The 15,584-nt window shown below is 43.9% G+C and overlaps 1 protein-coding gene across 2 annotated transcripts in view; it reads right to left on the minus strand.

Moving 5' to 3' along the window:
- The window catches only part of LOC311110086 (lymphoid enhancer-binding factor 1-like), a gene marked incomplete at both ends in the record, with an annotated part of 49,591 nt that extends 36,099 nt beyond the window's left edge, over positions 1–13,492 (minus strand). For both annotated transcript variants that reach the window (XM_084188648.1, XM_084188649.1), the window contains 3 exons: positions 9,461–9,588; positions 11,152–11,218; positions 13,295–13,492. In XM_084188648.1, the coding sequence (XP_084044774.1) occupies positions 9,461–9,588; positions 11,152–11,218; positions 13,295–13,492 (393 nt within the window). The remainder of the gene's footprint in view (positions 1–9,460; positions 9,589–11,151; positions 11,219–13,294) is intronic.
- Between the last annotated feature and the right edge of the window lie 2,092 nt (positions 13,493–15,584).

The raw sequence follows: 15,584 nt of genomic DNA on the forward strand, positions 1-15,584 counted from the left end.
AAGCCCAACACATGTAGCCCATTCATTCATCTGATACTACACTTGAAATAGATGCAGAATGACAACGAAATTAACACAACACAGCACGGTTATAATTCAATTCTATTTTCTGTGGCTCTTGAAATGAATGGACTTGTACAGTATTTCCTTTGTGTATCAGTCTCATTTTAGACTTAGTGGGGGGTAGCTATGTTCCCATCAGTCCAATCATCACTCTTTACACTACAGGGCCTATCTCGTATGAGCCAAATTGTAGTGTCTCTCTTCCAGCATGGCGAGAGATAGCATGAGACCAACAGAGATCACCAACTCATGAATAGCACCCCAATATGTAATTGCATTACACCATTACAATGCTCAAAACCTTCTGTGGTCTGAATATGGTCTATACACAGGAACACAAAGAAAATGCAACACTCCGCTGGGAGACTAGCCTAGCATTCATTCACACCTCTTTCCAGATCTCCTGCAATATCAGAGAGATGAATTAGCCAAAGCCAGGCTTGGTGCACCGTGGACTTTTATGAAGTCAAAGAATCTCGGTGAAACGTCTATGAACCTGTCATATCCCATCCGCTTTATAGCTGTCTATCTTTGTACGGAGCGAAGACCCTGTCTGTGTATAGGGTTCACATGAAGGGTGGAGTGGGATTGAGATTGAATAGCGATTGAAGAATCCCCATCTCCACCAAGGCGCCCATCTTGATTCCTCTTTTCTTGGTGGCGTAAGAGGGGGATAGGAGGGGGTTCATTTGCTTTTTCCGTCCCCTTTCATCTCAAAGATAGGTGCGTGGCGGGGGCAGAGGGGGATGAGGTTGGGGCTCTGGATCGATTTGATATTTGGATGCATTGTTTGATGACGGGGAGCTCAAAGCCGAGGACGTCCCTCTGAAGTCTCTCCTGACGGGAGACATGAAAAGTCTCACCTGGTTCCCCGAGCGAAACTGAGGTGGGTAGATTGGGCAGACAGACATACAGATGCCACACCAACTGGGCAATGTTTTTCAGTGTAGCTCCCTCTATTTTCTCATTTTAGATCTCAATCCTTGTCACATATAGCCTATTAATAATTATAATTCAAAACATGTATTTTCCAATATTTTCAATACAGAATAGCAAGACTCAACGCTTAGTTCCTAGTCAATATATATATATATTTTTTTTACAGTGACAAAGGAGTAAATCCAATCCACTCAGTTTCATTTATTCACCATTTCAGTCTTTACAAAACAAACGTCACTGACATCCATATTATCACTGGTACCCCAACTCTAGAGCTGGGACGATAAACCGAAAATGATCGACACTGACCAAACCGACCACTTATCGTGGACATTTTGCTGATATCGTTCATTATGATAAATAACCTATAGGGCCCTACTAGAGAAATGTGTTAAATGCTAATATGGGTGATTGTTAAAATGGGACAATTGAGCAACATTCAAAGTAGTAGTAATAGTATTTAAGGGTAATATAAAAACAAATTAAGAACTTAGGTGGGTGTTAATGTTATACACGTAATTCAGTCGATTTTTCGTAATATGGATTTGTCCATGTCGCCCAGCTTTACTCCACTCGTCTTAACACCAGTGTAAATCTAATGTCCTTAGTGTGTGTGTACATCCCCAGGGGAAAATCACAGCCTTCCCTTCCATCACCACCAGATGAAGATGATGATCAAAAGAAAATAGAGGAGAGAGAGGAGGGAGGAGAGGAGCACAGAACAGAACACAGCGTAGCTCATCAGATGAACAAACACATTCTTGCTGGATATCTTTATGGGTTTCATCACCCTGCATCAAGTGACTGCCGAGAACCAGCTAAACAAAAGACCTGTTTTCTTCTTCATGAGAAAGAGAGAATATCTTTCCCTTTAAATGAGGTCATCTGTTCCAATAATAGGAAGCTGGTATATTGCGATGTCTGTAAATTCTAGTGGTTACAGAACAGCAACCAGAATCAAATCGAGCAGGTAGCCATAATCACTTCCGAAGAGGCAAAGATTCACAACATTTCAGCATCGTTCCCCAACAAAGCATGACCCAGGACATTTTACATTTTAGTCATTTAGCAGACGCTCTTATCCAGAGCGACTTACAGTTAGTGAGTGCATACATTTTTCATACGGGCCCCCCGTGGGAAACAAACCCACAACCCTGGCGTTGCAAGCGCCATGCTCTACCAACTGAGCTACAGGGGACTTGCTGCTAAGTGCCATGATGTGGTGTGTGTTGCATACTGTAGCAGGGGTACGGTCCAGACCCATAGCAAGAGAGAGGAGAGAGCGAGGCAGTAGTCCCATTCTACTCTGTTTTCCTCCTCCCTCTGTGACCTGCAGCCATGCAGACTAGCTCTCCAGCCGCTCTCCTCTCTCCAGCCACGGCAAATTGGGTGCCCGGGGTGTGAGCCTGGGCCAAGCCTGGCATTTGGGGGCCATCCGAGGCGTCGGGCATGAGGGGTAGAGATATGGCACTGAAGGGGGACGGAGGGAGCAGCGGGGGGGGGGGGGGGGGGGGGGGGGGTGGTGAGGGGGCGGCACCAGGCACGAGCCCCAACACAAAAGGAACAAGGCTCATTAGAGAGACTGAGCTAGCTAGCTAGAGCGCCATGGCAATCACTGCCTCCCTCTCTACCCCTCCCTCCCTCTCCGCTCGCCTCAGTCAAATATGGCTACATCTGCAAGTGTAATCACTCCATTGTGCTCCGATTTTCTGCTCTGCTGGACGGCGGCATGGCGGCCTGCTTTTCAGCACCTCTCCCTCGCTCTCCTTCTTTCCCTCCCCTGTCCGTGACCCAGTGCTGACTTCTCCTGGCTGGCTGGCGAGGGCCAGTCAGTGAGTCTCTGAGATTACAGACACGTAGTCAGTCACTCAGGTAACAGAGTTACTAATCTGGCCCTGTTGAATTACACATAATTGCCTCGGCACTGTGATTGATTTCAGCCCTGGAAAGGAAAAGACGACCCCCCCCCCCCTCCCCCTTCCCCTCCGACACGCATACACCCCTCCTCCCTCTCTCCCTCTCTCCGGCGCTCCAGCGCGAGCAGCAGCCAAGACTCTCCAGCTAGTAGGAGGCTTTGAAGAGATCAAAGCCGAGGCCGGGAGCAGTTGCGCACCCTGGGAATACGGATACAGGGAGGCTCTCTCTGCTCCTCAGACCTATTTTCCAGCGTCATGTCGGATTGCAGCTGTATTGCATTTTGCCAGTTTTCTTAATGCTCTTGGTTTTTACTTTGACATCAGTGATTCCCTCCCCTCCTCCCCCCCTCTCTGTAGGTTTCTTCAAAAACAAGGGGGAGGAAAAAGAGGGAGGGAGGAGGATAAAGAAGGCAGGAGAGAGGGGAAAGAGAAATGTGGGGGGGGGGGCTGGAAAATGAGGGAGGAGAGAGAGACTGAGAGAAAGATCTACGGGCTGATTTTTTTTCTCACAACTCCATAATAGGGCAGTTCAAATGAGAAGGGGGGAGAATACAGCATTTGTTTTCAATTCCGAGGCTGATATGAAAGGAGCGGCAAACTTTTATGGGTTTCCCAAAAATTAAAGACTGGCTTTTTTCACCATTCAAAGAGCAGGGTGTTTTGTTTTTATAGCCGAGACCACACAAAATGAATTGACAGCAAACCCCTCCTCCTGTCCTCCCTAGCTCTGCAAGCTCAAACAGAAAGATGAGGGAAAAGGGGATACCTAGTCAGTTGTACAACTGAATGCATTCAACTGAAATGTGTCTTCCGCAGTGTGACCGCGAGCACTCTCACACTCAAGCCAGTATATGAACAGTATGTTTGGGAAATAGAGGAAATAAAAATGTATGCGGTCAATGTGTGCTAGCAAAAACAAAGAACAGAAAGAAGGGGGGGGAAAAGAGCTATATCCATCTATCAGCTTGGTTAGTAAAGCCTGGTGACGAGGCAAGGTGAGCAGCACAGACCCCTTTGTACAGTAACTATACCGGCCCTATACCCAACCTTCTACACTGAGGAGCATTAATCTTTCAGCGCTGTCAGACACACACACACAGAGCATGGGAGTCTCTTTAGCTCTCACACCCACCACAGGACACACAGAGAAATAATGAGCTTCTGAAAAATATGGAGGAGGGAGAAAAAAAACAAGAGTAACTTGATGGTAACAGAGCGGCTATTGATCAAGGCCGTCACACTAGGACAAAGTCAGGACTGTTCGCTGGTTCTCTCTGAACTAGAGCGCTGGGAGGAGTTACACCCAGTGTTTCACCCCTGCAGCTCCCATTGTCCCTGTCACAGTTACAGCCTGTTTACTGACTGAGGTACATGGCGGACAAAAAGCACCAAATATAGACCTGGTTATCACTCAACTAAAAAAAGGGATGATTTTATGATCATGTTACCACAGTGAGGTACTATTTGGGGGCTTTTGGGGACTACAAATAAAACTAATGGCATCAAAAGGGTTTTAGCTACACAACTTCAAAAGCCTCCCATTCATCTCCCGTTGTAGTGTGTCAATGTGGAACAACAACGTGTTTTGCTTGGCGTCTTAAATTTGTGGTGGAGTCAGTCTTATCAGCAGTGTTTAGGTGGTGGAGGGAGGCTAGGAGTTGGGCTCCGGTCCCTGTGAGCCGAGCAGAGCTCCCACAGACCGGCTTCAATAGGAGCCACGCAGCCTGGGGAGTGGAGGGACTTTCACCGGGGGCCCTTCTGACGGCCCGGGAGTCAAAAAAACAACAAGCTGGAGCGACGACAACCGACGCCACACAGAGACAAAAACAAAGCCACTATCCTCTCTAACCCTCCACTCCCACCCAAGCACACGCCTCTCCCCTCCTTTCCGTATCCCCTGGTGCTCATGAGGCAGGCGGTGAGGAGTGAAGCTCCCCCTCAGCAGGTGCTGTGGCTGGGGCCTGGCCTCGCCTGGGCAGGCTGGCTGGCTCCATGGAGCAAGCCATCTTTCCCTCAGCAGGATGTATGAAGGAGGGAGAAGAGAGGAGGACTAGAGTGTTGTGATGTCCTCAGCTATGATGACAGTATTGTTTTGATGAGCGCATGAGAGCACGTGAAATCAAAACTCTTATATGCACACACACACAAACGATACAATCTATTTTTTTACCATATTCCCACACTGCTCAGTTACACGTTTCATAAAAATAAAGAAAAGATGACATACTGTCCAACTAATCAAAACATGAGCGACCAACATACACAGACACAGATTCCTTCAGCGTGGAAACACGAATTCACACCCCGTTATGTGAATACTTGGTGCATCCTTGACTGGTATTATTTTGTCTTCTCATCTTACAGGGAGACCAAAAAAAAAAAAACACACCAGTCGTTTCAATTTAGAGGATAATTTCTCCCAGCTCCACTTAACAAGATGAAAGACTTTGATAAGGGGATTGCAACCACATGGAATCATTACTGTGGAGGGAACGCCATATGGAATAAATGTGTCAACCAGCCTCCTCGCCATATACCATACAGTACAGTAGTTTGATGCGCGCTCCGTGTCAATGAGACTGTTTATAAAGAGCTGAGACCCAGAAGCACAAAGGGTGGGAGGACGCTGGAGAGTGAGCGTTCTGTGAGGTCTATACACAGTGACACACCCTGCTGTTTGTCAGACCTGCACAGCAGATGACATCAATGCAGCAATGATCCTCTGATGGTCCTTGAAATGTAGCCCCCCCCTAAAGAGTAAAAAAAAAAAAACTTCAAATGATTTACTTTTTTGAAAATGTAATTTGGTCACAAAATACAGCAATATTGTTTATAGGCCAATTTTAGGCAACGACATCCAGCAGCAGACTCATACATCAAATAGATCCCAGCTGCTTCACAAATCACAACAAAACGCTGCGCTCGATTCAACGCCTTGAACCGCACTAAAACCCTGCAGACGTAGATAAAGAACTACACATGGCGCCACACGTTGCCGCAGACTACACTGCGCGTGGACATGGAGGGCTTCTGGGAAATGTAGTGTTCTCATATCAGGGATTGTTGCCGAATGGGGCCAGGGTTTGAGACCGTGAGGACAGATACACATGGCACTGGGGGTGACGAGGGGTACGTCCCAAATGGCACCCTATATTAGTGCACTACTTTTAACTAGTCCTATGTGGCCTGGTCAAAAGTAGTGCACCATATAGGGAATAGGGTGCCATTTGGGATGCAACCGAGAATAGGGGAGCGCGGTAAATCCCGTTAGGTAAGCCAGGGTTAGTGATTCCACACCGCAGAGCATGCCGCCAAGGAGATCCGTCACGTTCTCGCTGACATCAAAGGGGAACCACAGTCTCCCCCCACGGGCTCTCACACACCACAAGGACCCGCCACCAAGGGGGACGACAGGGGGAGGGAGGTATGGCCTGGGAGGGGCAGCAAATGGTTCCCTCAGCTCTCTCCACACCAAAAGCCCAGCTTAAAAATCAGCTATGGCGATTCCATCTTCTCCAACTGCTGCACTGACAGGCTGGAGACTGGATGCTTGGAGATCATCAACTTATGCTTGGAACGAGGTAGTGGATTCAAAGTTATAGTTTTAAAGTAAGGTAGTGTGTGAAAATGGCTTCCACTGTTGCAGGCTTGGTGGTTAAAAGTTGTCATGCTCAAATTCAGATGTTTCATGAGAAGGTGACAAAAGTTTAAACTATGACTGAATCAAGAGAGGAGCAGCATCCTTGTTTATTCAAACACACTAATCCTGAAGCTATACATTTGATACAATGACTCAAATAGCATTTCTCATTGACTCCATTGCACGTTCTATTTAAACGTTTATACAGTCAGAAAACAGAGGGGTTGAGTTAACGCACATAGGAAAGTGTTTGCTCGCTAATTCCTAGATTTTAGCCAGAGAGATGTGAGAGCTTGATGCCAAGCTGCCAGCCAATCCAGACATGGAACGTGTGGTCTTCGCAAAGACTTAACAGAGGCCAGAGTAAGGAACACAATCCCCTCTCTCTTCCCAGAGTTCTGTGCAGTCCGGCCCTCTGGCTATGGGAGCTGGAAATATGAGCCATCACACACGCAAAGTCACTTTAAATAATCCAATATGCAACAGTCAAACCTCACACGACCCTACCTCTGAAGACTTGAAGAACACACACACACGAGAACATATCACTACAGCTCTCACTGACACCAATATATAACTAGATAACACTTAAAACAGAATACTAAATGTATTTACATCACTAGGCTTCTAGAAAGACTAAATAGTGGCAGGCAAGGTTTTCAATGCAATTCCTCAGGAACAAACCACACCAACCAAGAGCCAACAAATACTGCTACAAAGTGTAAACTCTGTATTGACAATGTAATAAGCAAGTTAAAAAAAAACACTAATATGACACACTTTATCTGTTATAATAAAGATAATAATAATGCATTCATTTTCATTTCACCATGAAAGCTTTAGACCACAACTGCACTGCTTTCTTAAAATTACCCCATCTCTCCTTTCATATCTAAACCTGGACAACCACTTCCAGAGATGAAGGGATATCTAACATCCAACGGAGATCCTCTCTTCCTTCCATAAAAACACAGAACTTTATTGAATCAACTACACAGGGACAAGCCCCATATGTGCCACTGGTCATGGTGCCTCCACTACGCTAACCCCATTGACAGCTGAACTACTAAAAACCCTTCGTCCCTTCTCCATTTAAAGATGTAAAGATCTATCGCAACTCCTTAGAGGTACTATCGCTCACTCCTTGCTTCCCTCCCAAAGATCTGCTGACAATCAGTAACTCCGAACAGCTCTGTCAGTTGGGCCTCATGCACAGGAATGCCATGGTCAATGAAAATCAATCTAAACTGGAGAGGGGGATGAGGGAGAGGGAGGGAAGAAAGGGAGAGAACGTGCCTTTGATCTGGGTGAAAACTGATCCTAGGCCTGCAGATACTGTGGCTGCGGTGGTGGTGGCCGGCAGGCTTGATACAACAGGCAGCACACACATTTCACATCCAGTCAACAGCCAGGCAGCACACACATTTCACATCCAGCCAATCAACAGCCAGGCAGCACACACATTTCACATCCAGCCAATCAACAGCCAGGCAGCACACACATTTCACATCCAGCCAATCAACAGCCAGGCAGCACACACAGTTCACATCCAGCCAATCAACTAGAAGAGAAAGAAGAGAGGAGTTCTGTTCCAAAGTCCATGACTGCACCGCCATCAACCGGGTCCGTTTTACTGGATAAGTGAGAGAAATGTACATAAAATGGACTACCGTTTTATTGAAGACGGGGCGAGGGGGGAAATTTGGCAAAACAAAAAGCGGGCGGCGGCCACAGTAAATGAAAGTGGGGGGAAAAAACGGTCCAGGCAGCGAGAGGGGCCACATAACAGCAGTAATTTCCTTATTTAAACAAGGTTGGATGGAAGCCTCTCAGACCTTGAGATGTTATCCATTCCATAAGATGAAAAACAATTATATTGGAGCAGTAAATTGGCTGTAAAAACATCTATGGTCAGAGGACTCCTATACAAGAGCAAAGTGGGTGCCGCTGCCATGAGATCAGAACACCATTCACTTTGTATTGTCAGTCAGATTCACACAGTCGCTACACAGACTTCAAACCCTTCAAATTAATTTCATGATGAAACCAACTCAGACACACAGGCAGACATAAGCCAGAGTCTTTGGTCCTTGAACAATGCGTGTATGTCTGTGTCCTCTAGTCTATGTGCTAGCAGGGTGCAGGGACAGGCTTTGGGAGGCACCGAGCCATAGCCAGACTGGGTGTATTCACCAGCACACAACCTACCCCCCCACACACACACACACACACACACACACACACCAAACAGGATTAGGGTGGACAGCTGCTGGCATGCCCTGGCGTTTTGCGTCTGTCTTGCTGGAAATGTTCATAACGGGACAGATACAGGAAGCCAGCCACCAGGCCTACAGCCTGAAATTAATACTGTTATGTTATAGGGACTATAAGCATGGTGACATACGGCAACCCTGGCTATTTCCACAAACTGGTGGGCTTACTGTCAATATGTAAACAAAAATTGATTAAGTTAACAAGATGAGCGAAATAACACATAATATGGATGTCGTTAATCTGCTGGAAAGTATGACAGGCATGTGGGGGAGACTAGATCACATGTGGTTGCCAAGGGGACAGGTAAACACAACATTACTGGGACATGTTATGTACGGCTATCACAGCCATCACAAACCGGCTTCATCACACTAGGAAGGCGGCGAAGAGAGGCAAAGAACATTCTAGAGTTGAAAATATGGTAGAAAATATTAATGGAAATTTCAATATACAGGTATATTTGAATAGAAATCCCAGGTTTAGCGCACTCTTTTTAGGAGTTTAGACCTGGTTAAGTATTTAAGATCGAATCAAACTTCACAGTGAAAATGTACTAGACACAAACGGCTGGATAGCTTGACAGATTGGTGGAAGTGATTGATTGGAGGTATAGTGTAACTGGACTCACCGTTCTGGGCATGGGCGGCGACAGGGAGCCGTTGTTCATGTAGGAGTCGTTGTTCATATTAGTCATCATGATGTAACCTGGGTATCCAGAGTACGAATGACCTTTGTTGTACATGTCTAGGTGTTTCCCTGGAAAAAAGCCCAGGAGACAGAAAAGTGTGACCTTGAAGCTTGGTGCAAATCGTACATTTACGATCATTAATGGAAGATTTGTTAGAGAACTCAAGTCAAGCACATTAATCTCAGTTAGGATTTTGGCCTTTTAAATAGAATAGCATCTCTAAGCAACAGTCTGATCTAGTAACATAGCAATATTCCCCGCCATCATAACTTCAGCAGTTCAGAGTCATTGGGAAAATCTCCTGGAGTTTATAGCCTACTAATACAGTTGCATGTGAATAGTCATTGCCAAGTTAGTCTCGCTATCAACACTGGGTCCATCTGGCACTATGACAATCGCATCATCACGCCATGCATGCCTCTTGATGCCGTAATGATATCGTTGTCGATCGCTGCGACCCGGTGCCCCCGTTTCACTAGTCTTTTGTCTTGCATGTCTTGGAGAAGAGGAGAGGGGGGCCGTATTATACAGAGGAACAATGGCGTCCCTCCGTGCCAATTAGCGTCAATTAGGAAGAACATACAGACTGTGTCAAAACAAGAGACGCCCCTACTGTTCCCCACGCCTCTGACCTAAAGAGAGAGCATTTGATAGGGGCCGTCCGTCCCCCTGCCTGAATAGAAACACGCAACAAACGACTTGGTGGCTGTTAGTTGTTGCTTTCTGGGGAGAGGGGGAGGGGTTGGTGTGGTGTGTCTGGTAGATTGATGGCAACATGGGCTTGTTGTGGGGAAAGGGAGTGTTTGGTTTGAGGGGGTCCTATTCAGGGCTGCTAGGGGAACAAAGAAGAGACACTCTGAACAGAACAGAGCTCCAATCATGACCTGCAGCTCTATCTGGGGTCAGAATACAGCCCGGACCAAATAATGACATCAAATGAGTCTGGCGCTGTCGCACAGCAGCAACATGTTGTACAGGACAACACACACAGAGACAGAGAGAGACAGTGATACAGAGAGACAGAGAGTATGTGTCCAAAATTAGCCAAGGAGAATATTAAGTGTCACTCACTACTAGTATCAGAGAGCCACATGTTTAAGTCACTGCCTATCATTTGAAGTCCTCTTCACAGGTTTTTATTCATGTCAATTTAACAATTTAAAAGCATCAGTATTACATCTTTCAGATAACCATGCAAGGGGCCGCAGTCATTGGGATTACTAAACAATTCTCTGCATAAATAATATTTCCTCCGGACCACAAAATACTTACATATATGACGTCTTATTTTATTCAGTTTGTACATGTCCTGACTAGAATCAATTCAGATATCATCTCTGCATCAGAATGAACTGGGGTCAGATAAGAAAAAGGACCATAGTGTGACTGATCAGTTCTGAACAGAAAATTAAGTGGGTAGAACCTTTCCCAGTCTACCATCTTTCTTCCCTTTAAAAATAAAAAACAAATCTCTCAATTATCAAGCCTCCAGAAATGGATTTGAATATTTAAGGGGGGGGAATTTTTTTAAAACCTTTATCTTGGCTCAATGTTACCCATATATAACTGCAGATCTCTAAAACATGCTGATAACTGACTGGAGAATATTTAATGTGATGTGTGTCACTTACCATCATCCTGATGGTCTCTGTGTTTTTCATGATATGAGTCTTGGGATATTTGGGATTGTCTAGTTCCCTGTGAGAGACAGAGACAGAAATTAGGTTATTCAATTTGAAAAACTTCACACACACACACACACACACACACACACACACACGGTTAAAAGCACAAACAAACACGCTGCTATGGCCTGCGCCATCTTTCAGCTTGTCCCCGGACCTAAGAACACATACAGTGAGGCGAGTGCGTTGGGGAGAGAGGGTTTGACGGAGCGGTCTGTATCAACCCCTCAACGAGCCACTTAATTAAGCTTCATGTCCTTAAGGAGCTTACAAATTAACTTGCATCAGTCTGCTTTCATTTTCACCAACCAATTTACCCAAAGCTCCAACCAAATTCCAAATCAAATAAATCACGGTAGTCTGATGCTTTGCAATAAAAATGTGTTCTGCAAAAAAGCTTCAAAAATAACTGCGAAAATAGAGAAGAGGGGATGGTTTTTACTGTATAGTCGACTGCTTTTCCAAAATACTGTGAACCCCTCCACATGCATCTCCCCCACCCCCGAATGGGAACGGGTAGAAAGACCTCCTTTTGGAGTTCACTTCCCTGAGGGTGGCTTCCAGCAGAGTCACGGAACTTCACTGGATTCCCAATTAACATTCAGCCTCCGTCTTATTTGCCTCTGTGACAGCTCTAACTATATGGGTCAGTAGGTACCCTAATTCCATTAACATTGGTTAATGACAAATGGCAACAGCTAATTGTGCTAGGTTTACCTTTGTATACATACAGCATCCAGAGCTAGAGAGTTAGTAACAGCTGCCTAGCCCAGATTTTAAAAAAATACATTGAGGCAGAAAGTTAAAATTACTATTGAATATGAAACTCACTGCACTGAGGAGGAATGTGACAATCACACAGTCTAAAACGATGTAAGCTACACTTGTTGTTACATCTCTGATACATACATGATTGAGATAAAGGAATGACAGATGATTTAAATACATAAACAATGTGAACAAAATAGCTACCAGCATTACCTTTAAACTTGTACTGTGCCAGTGACATTTCTTTCATACTTCAAATATGAACAAAATCTATATCAAAACGTAATATTTCCATTCATTCCCCCCCAGTTTAATTCCGTCCTTTAACAATGTGTTGTCTCTCCATGAAATGGCCATAATCGCCCCAAAACATGCAGAAATGGAGTAGCCTTAACTCACATTGGGAACATGAGTGTCACTTTAATCTAGAGGTGACATTTTATCATGTGTGGTTTTTCTTCAAAGTTCATTTAATCTGGATTTCCCTTTGAACAAAATCCATTTGTTTTATATCAAATACGAATTTGATCTGTCGAAAAACGCTAATATTTTATATTATTCATTGCTTAGATTATCCAACCTGGTGAAAATTTTAATTAAATCACCAAACCCATTGCAATATTGATATTGTTAATGTAATAATTATCAGTAGGCCTACTTATCATTTTACTAATATTGTTTTTCTTATAAAGACAATAATTGTTACACTAATAATATTACTACTAATAACCACAATAATGCAATAGGGATAATTTAATATTGTAATAGGCCTAACAAAATAATTTAAAATGTATTCACGAATTCGTCACCTCCTGAGCAATCTTTAATTTCAAATAACCTCGTAAAAACTGTACAACAGTTCTCTGAAATGTATAAAATAATTGATCATATGAAATTGTTCTGTAGGTTTGACCTTTGGTATAATTCGTCGACAATGTTTGGAAAAGCTCTGCAGCCACGTGCACCAGCTTTATTTATGCGCCTCTGTTTACAACCGATTCCACAATGTAAACAGAACATGGCTACTATTTACAGATTAAATAGTCATATTATACACATATAATATTAGGCTACACATCACCTTGTTATTTATGGCATAACCAAACATAGTTTGGGCCTACATCCAGTCATTTTATCAGCTCAAACTTTCATAAAATGTCCAACTGACACACCTGAAATGGGGGCTATTATTTAGGGACAGGTGAACTTGAATAAATATGTTGCCGTTAGAAATTTGATGGACATTTATTTAGGCTAGCCTATATAAAAGTTTGGCAACATGTAACACTGGACTTTTAAGTACAAGAGAGGAAATACTTACATCATGATTGCTGTTTGGACTCGTCTCTGACTCATTTACTAAAGATGACTTGATATCTGCTAAGTCTCCCTCGTCTTCCTCTGAGTGACTGAGTTCTGCGAATATTTGTTCTTGGTCTCCCTCATCCTTGAACGGAATCATTTCGTCCGTGGCACAAAGCTCAGGGTCCCCGCCACCACCACCTGCTAGTTGTGGCATTTTGAGTCAGTCAAAGTACTCGCACTGTCCAAACTGGAGGAACTATCGAAATCCCCAAAACGAAACCCAAAACGTTCCTTGAAGCCGCTAGCTACAATGTTTCACTTGAAGCGTTGCGTTAGGAACCCTGGAGGAAACGGCGTGCGAGCACGCTTTTTGTTTTGGCGAAATTAACAGGAGAGCCTTTTTTGGCGTTGTTTTTCGAAGTATTATGGATTCTTACAATGATTCAGATTTTAAATACCCGAAAATGGAAGATGTTATCGGCAAAAGCGGATGTTTAGTGCACGCTCAACCCGCCGCACTCGCCTGTTCGGCTCTTTAAAATGTCAGAAGTCAAAACCTCATCACGCGAGTCAGATGGCACAGATTTGGCAGAGGAGGGCACACACCGGGGAACTCCGCTAACCGTCAAAGTGCATGTAGAAAAAAACTTCTGCTTATATTTCCTCGTTCTGTGGTCCTGTGAGAGTTGCAGTCCTTTCGTGAAAAAAAAAATTAAGGAAAAATATATTTAAAAAAAAAATGCGTCTCTGAATCTCGTGCAGCCTGTTTGCCACAAGTAGAACACTATTTATTTTCCCCACTTAAACAATACTGCGTATCTATCCCTATTCAAATGAACATACATCCTTGAACTGAATAACGGCTAAATTAAAAGTAATAAACTATATCAAAAGATCGAGGAGTGCGTTATAAACCGATACCCTGTGGACCGACTTCCAAACTGGAGCACCGCTCCGTAAGTAATGTAGCTCTCCTTCCCGGTCACTGTCTCTTCTCTCTCTCTCTGCTCCCTCTCTCGCAGTCACTGGGAGGATCGAGATGAAAGGGAAGCCGCCGCTGTGATTGACACCACACCGATTGACACTCCTAAGAGAGCGAGGGGTAGGGAGATTTATACATACTGTAGCTCACGACAAATGGGTAGACAGGGAAGGAGTGGGGGCGGGTCGAAGCGGTGATGAAGCTGACGCCAATGCATATGATAGAGTAGGGCCTAGGCTATAATAGACAGATTCACTACTATGACGTTAAAATAATAAGAAAGCGCAAAGGGTGACGTTTGGATACTCAGAATTACTGTTGGATTACTGTAGGCTATGTGATTGAGGATAACTAATTCAAATGACATGGCAATGGATCACTTTTCTCAATTTTTTAAAGTAAATGTTCTAGGGAGCCCATGTATATCATAAACAGCCTATATATTCCATATTATGTGTATTTTAAGGTGGTTTAATTCGTGCGCAAACGTTCCTGAATCCATTATTTTTTTAAAGCATGTTGGTACAAAGAAGGTTACAGTCGAATCAATAGTAGATTGATGTGTTTGTTTGTTTGTGGACAATATATAGTAGCCTCAGCAATTTCCTAAAGTTGTCAATTGATTTTTTTAAAGTATTTTGATAAACCAAACGTGTATATTTGGTCCACTAATCAGAGGGGTGAGTGAGAGGGTGTGCATCATTTATAGAAAATCGACTAATTTGGCTAAATTGGGGTCCATTGTTGTCGGATGTTCTTTCAATTACTTGGAACCTAATAGTAAATTCAACATATGTTACATAATGTTATCTCATATGAGATTTTTCAATCAACAAAACATACGTATTTTCACCTACTCACGAAACAAGACAACTATTTCCCCCTTATTTTGAGTTTAATAGATTGGCCCATAACACATTTAACCAATTCAACCATAATGGTGATATTCTCTTTTGGATATTTTGCAGTAGCCTTTACCGGGATGTTGTTCAAAGGAGAAATAGCGGTCTGTAACTCGACTGCAAAGTATGTCGAGATTGCATTTCACTGGACTTTGGAGAAACTTTGCATGTCTTGATAGAAATATAATGCAGACTACTCGTGATTATGTTGTATTGCATAGGCCAGGGCATAGCTCAGATGCAATCTGATCGTTTTGAATCGTCATTTTACAGTTTGCGTAGTAGTCTATATCTTTCAGACAACAGTTCAGAGTTGAATGAACAAGCAAATAAATAACATGGGGGCTTCTTCGAGTCGGAAATGTTTAATGAGAAGAAGAAAAACATGAAGTAGTGTGTTGCTGCTGCGGCTCGCTGTGTGT

This window comes from Coregonus lavaretus, assembly GCF_964263955.1.
Source record: "Coregonus lavaretus genome assembly, contig: SUPER_35_unloc_1, whole genome shotgun sequence".
Classification (NCBI taxonomy): domain Eukaryota; kingdom Metazoa; phylum Chordata; class Actinopteri; order Salmoniformes; family Salmonidae; genus Coregonus; species Coregonus lavaretus.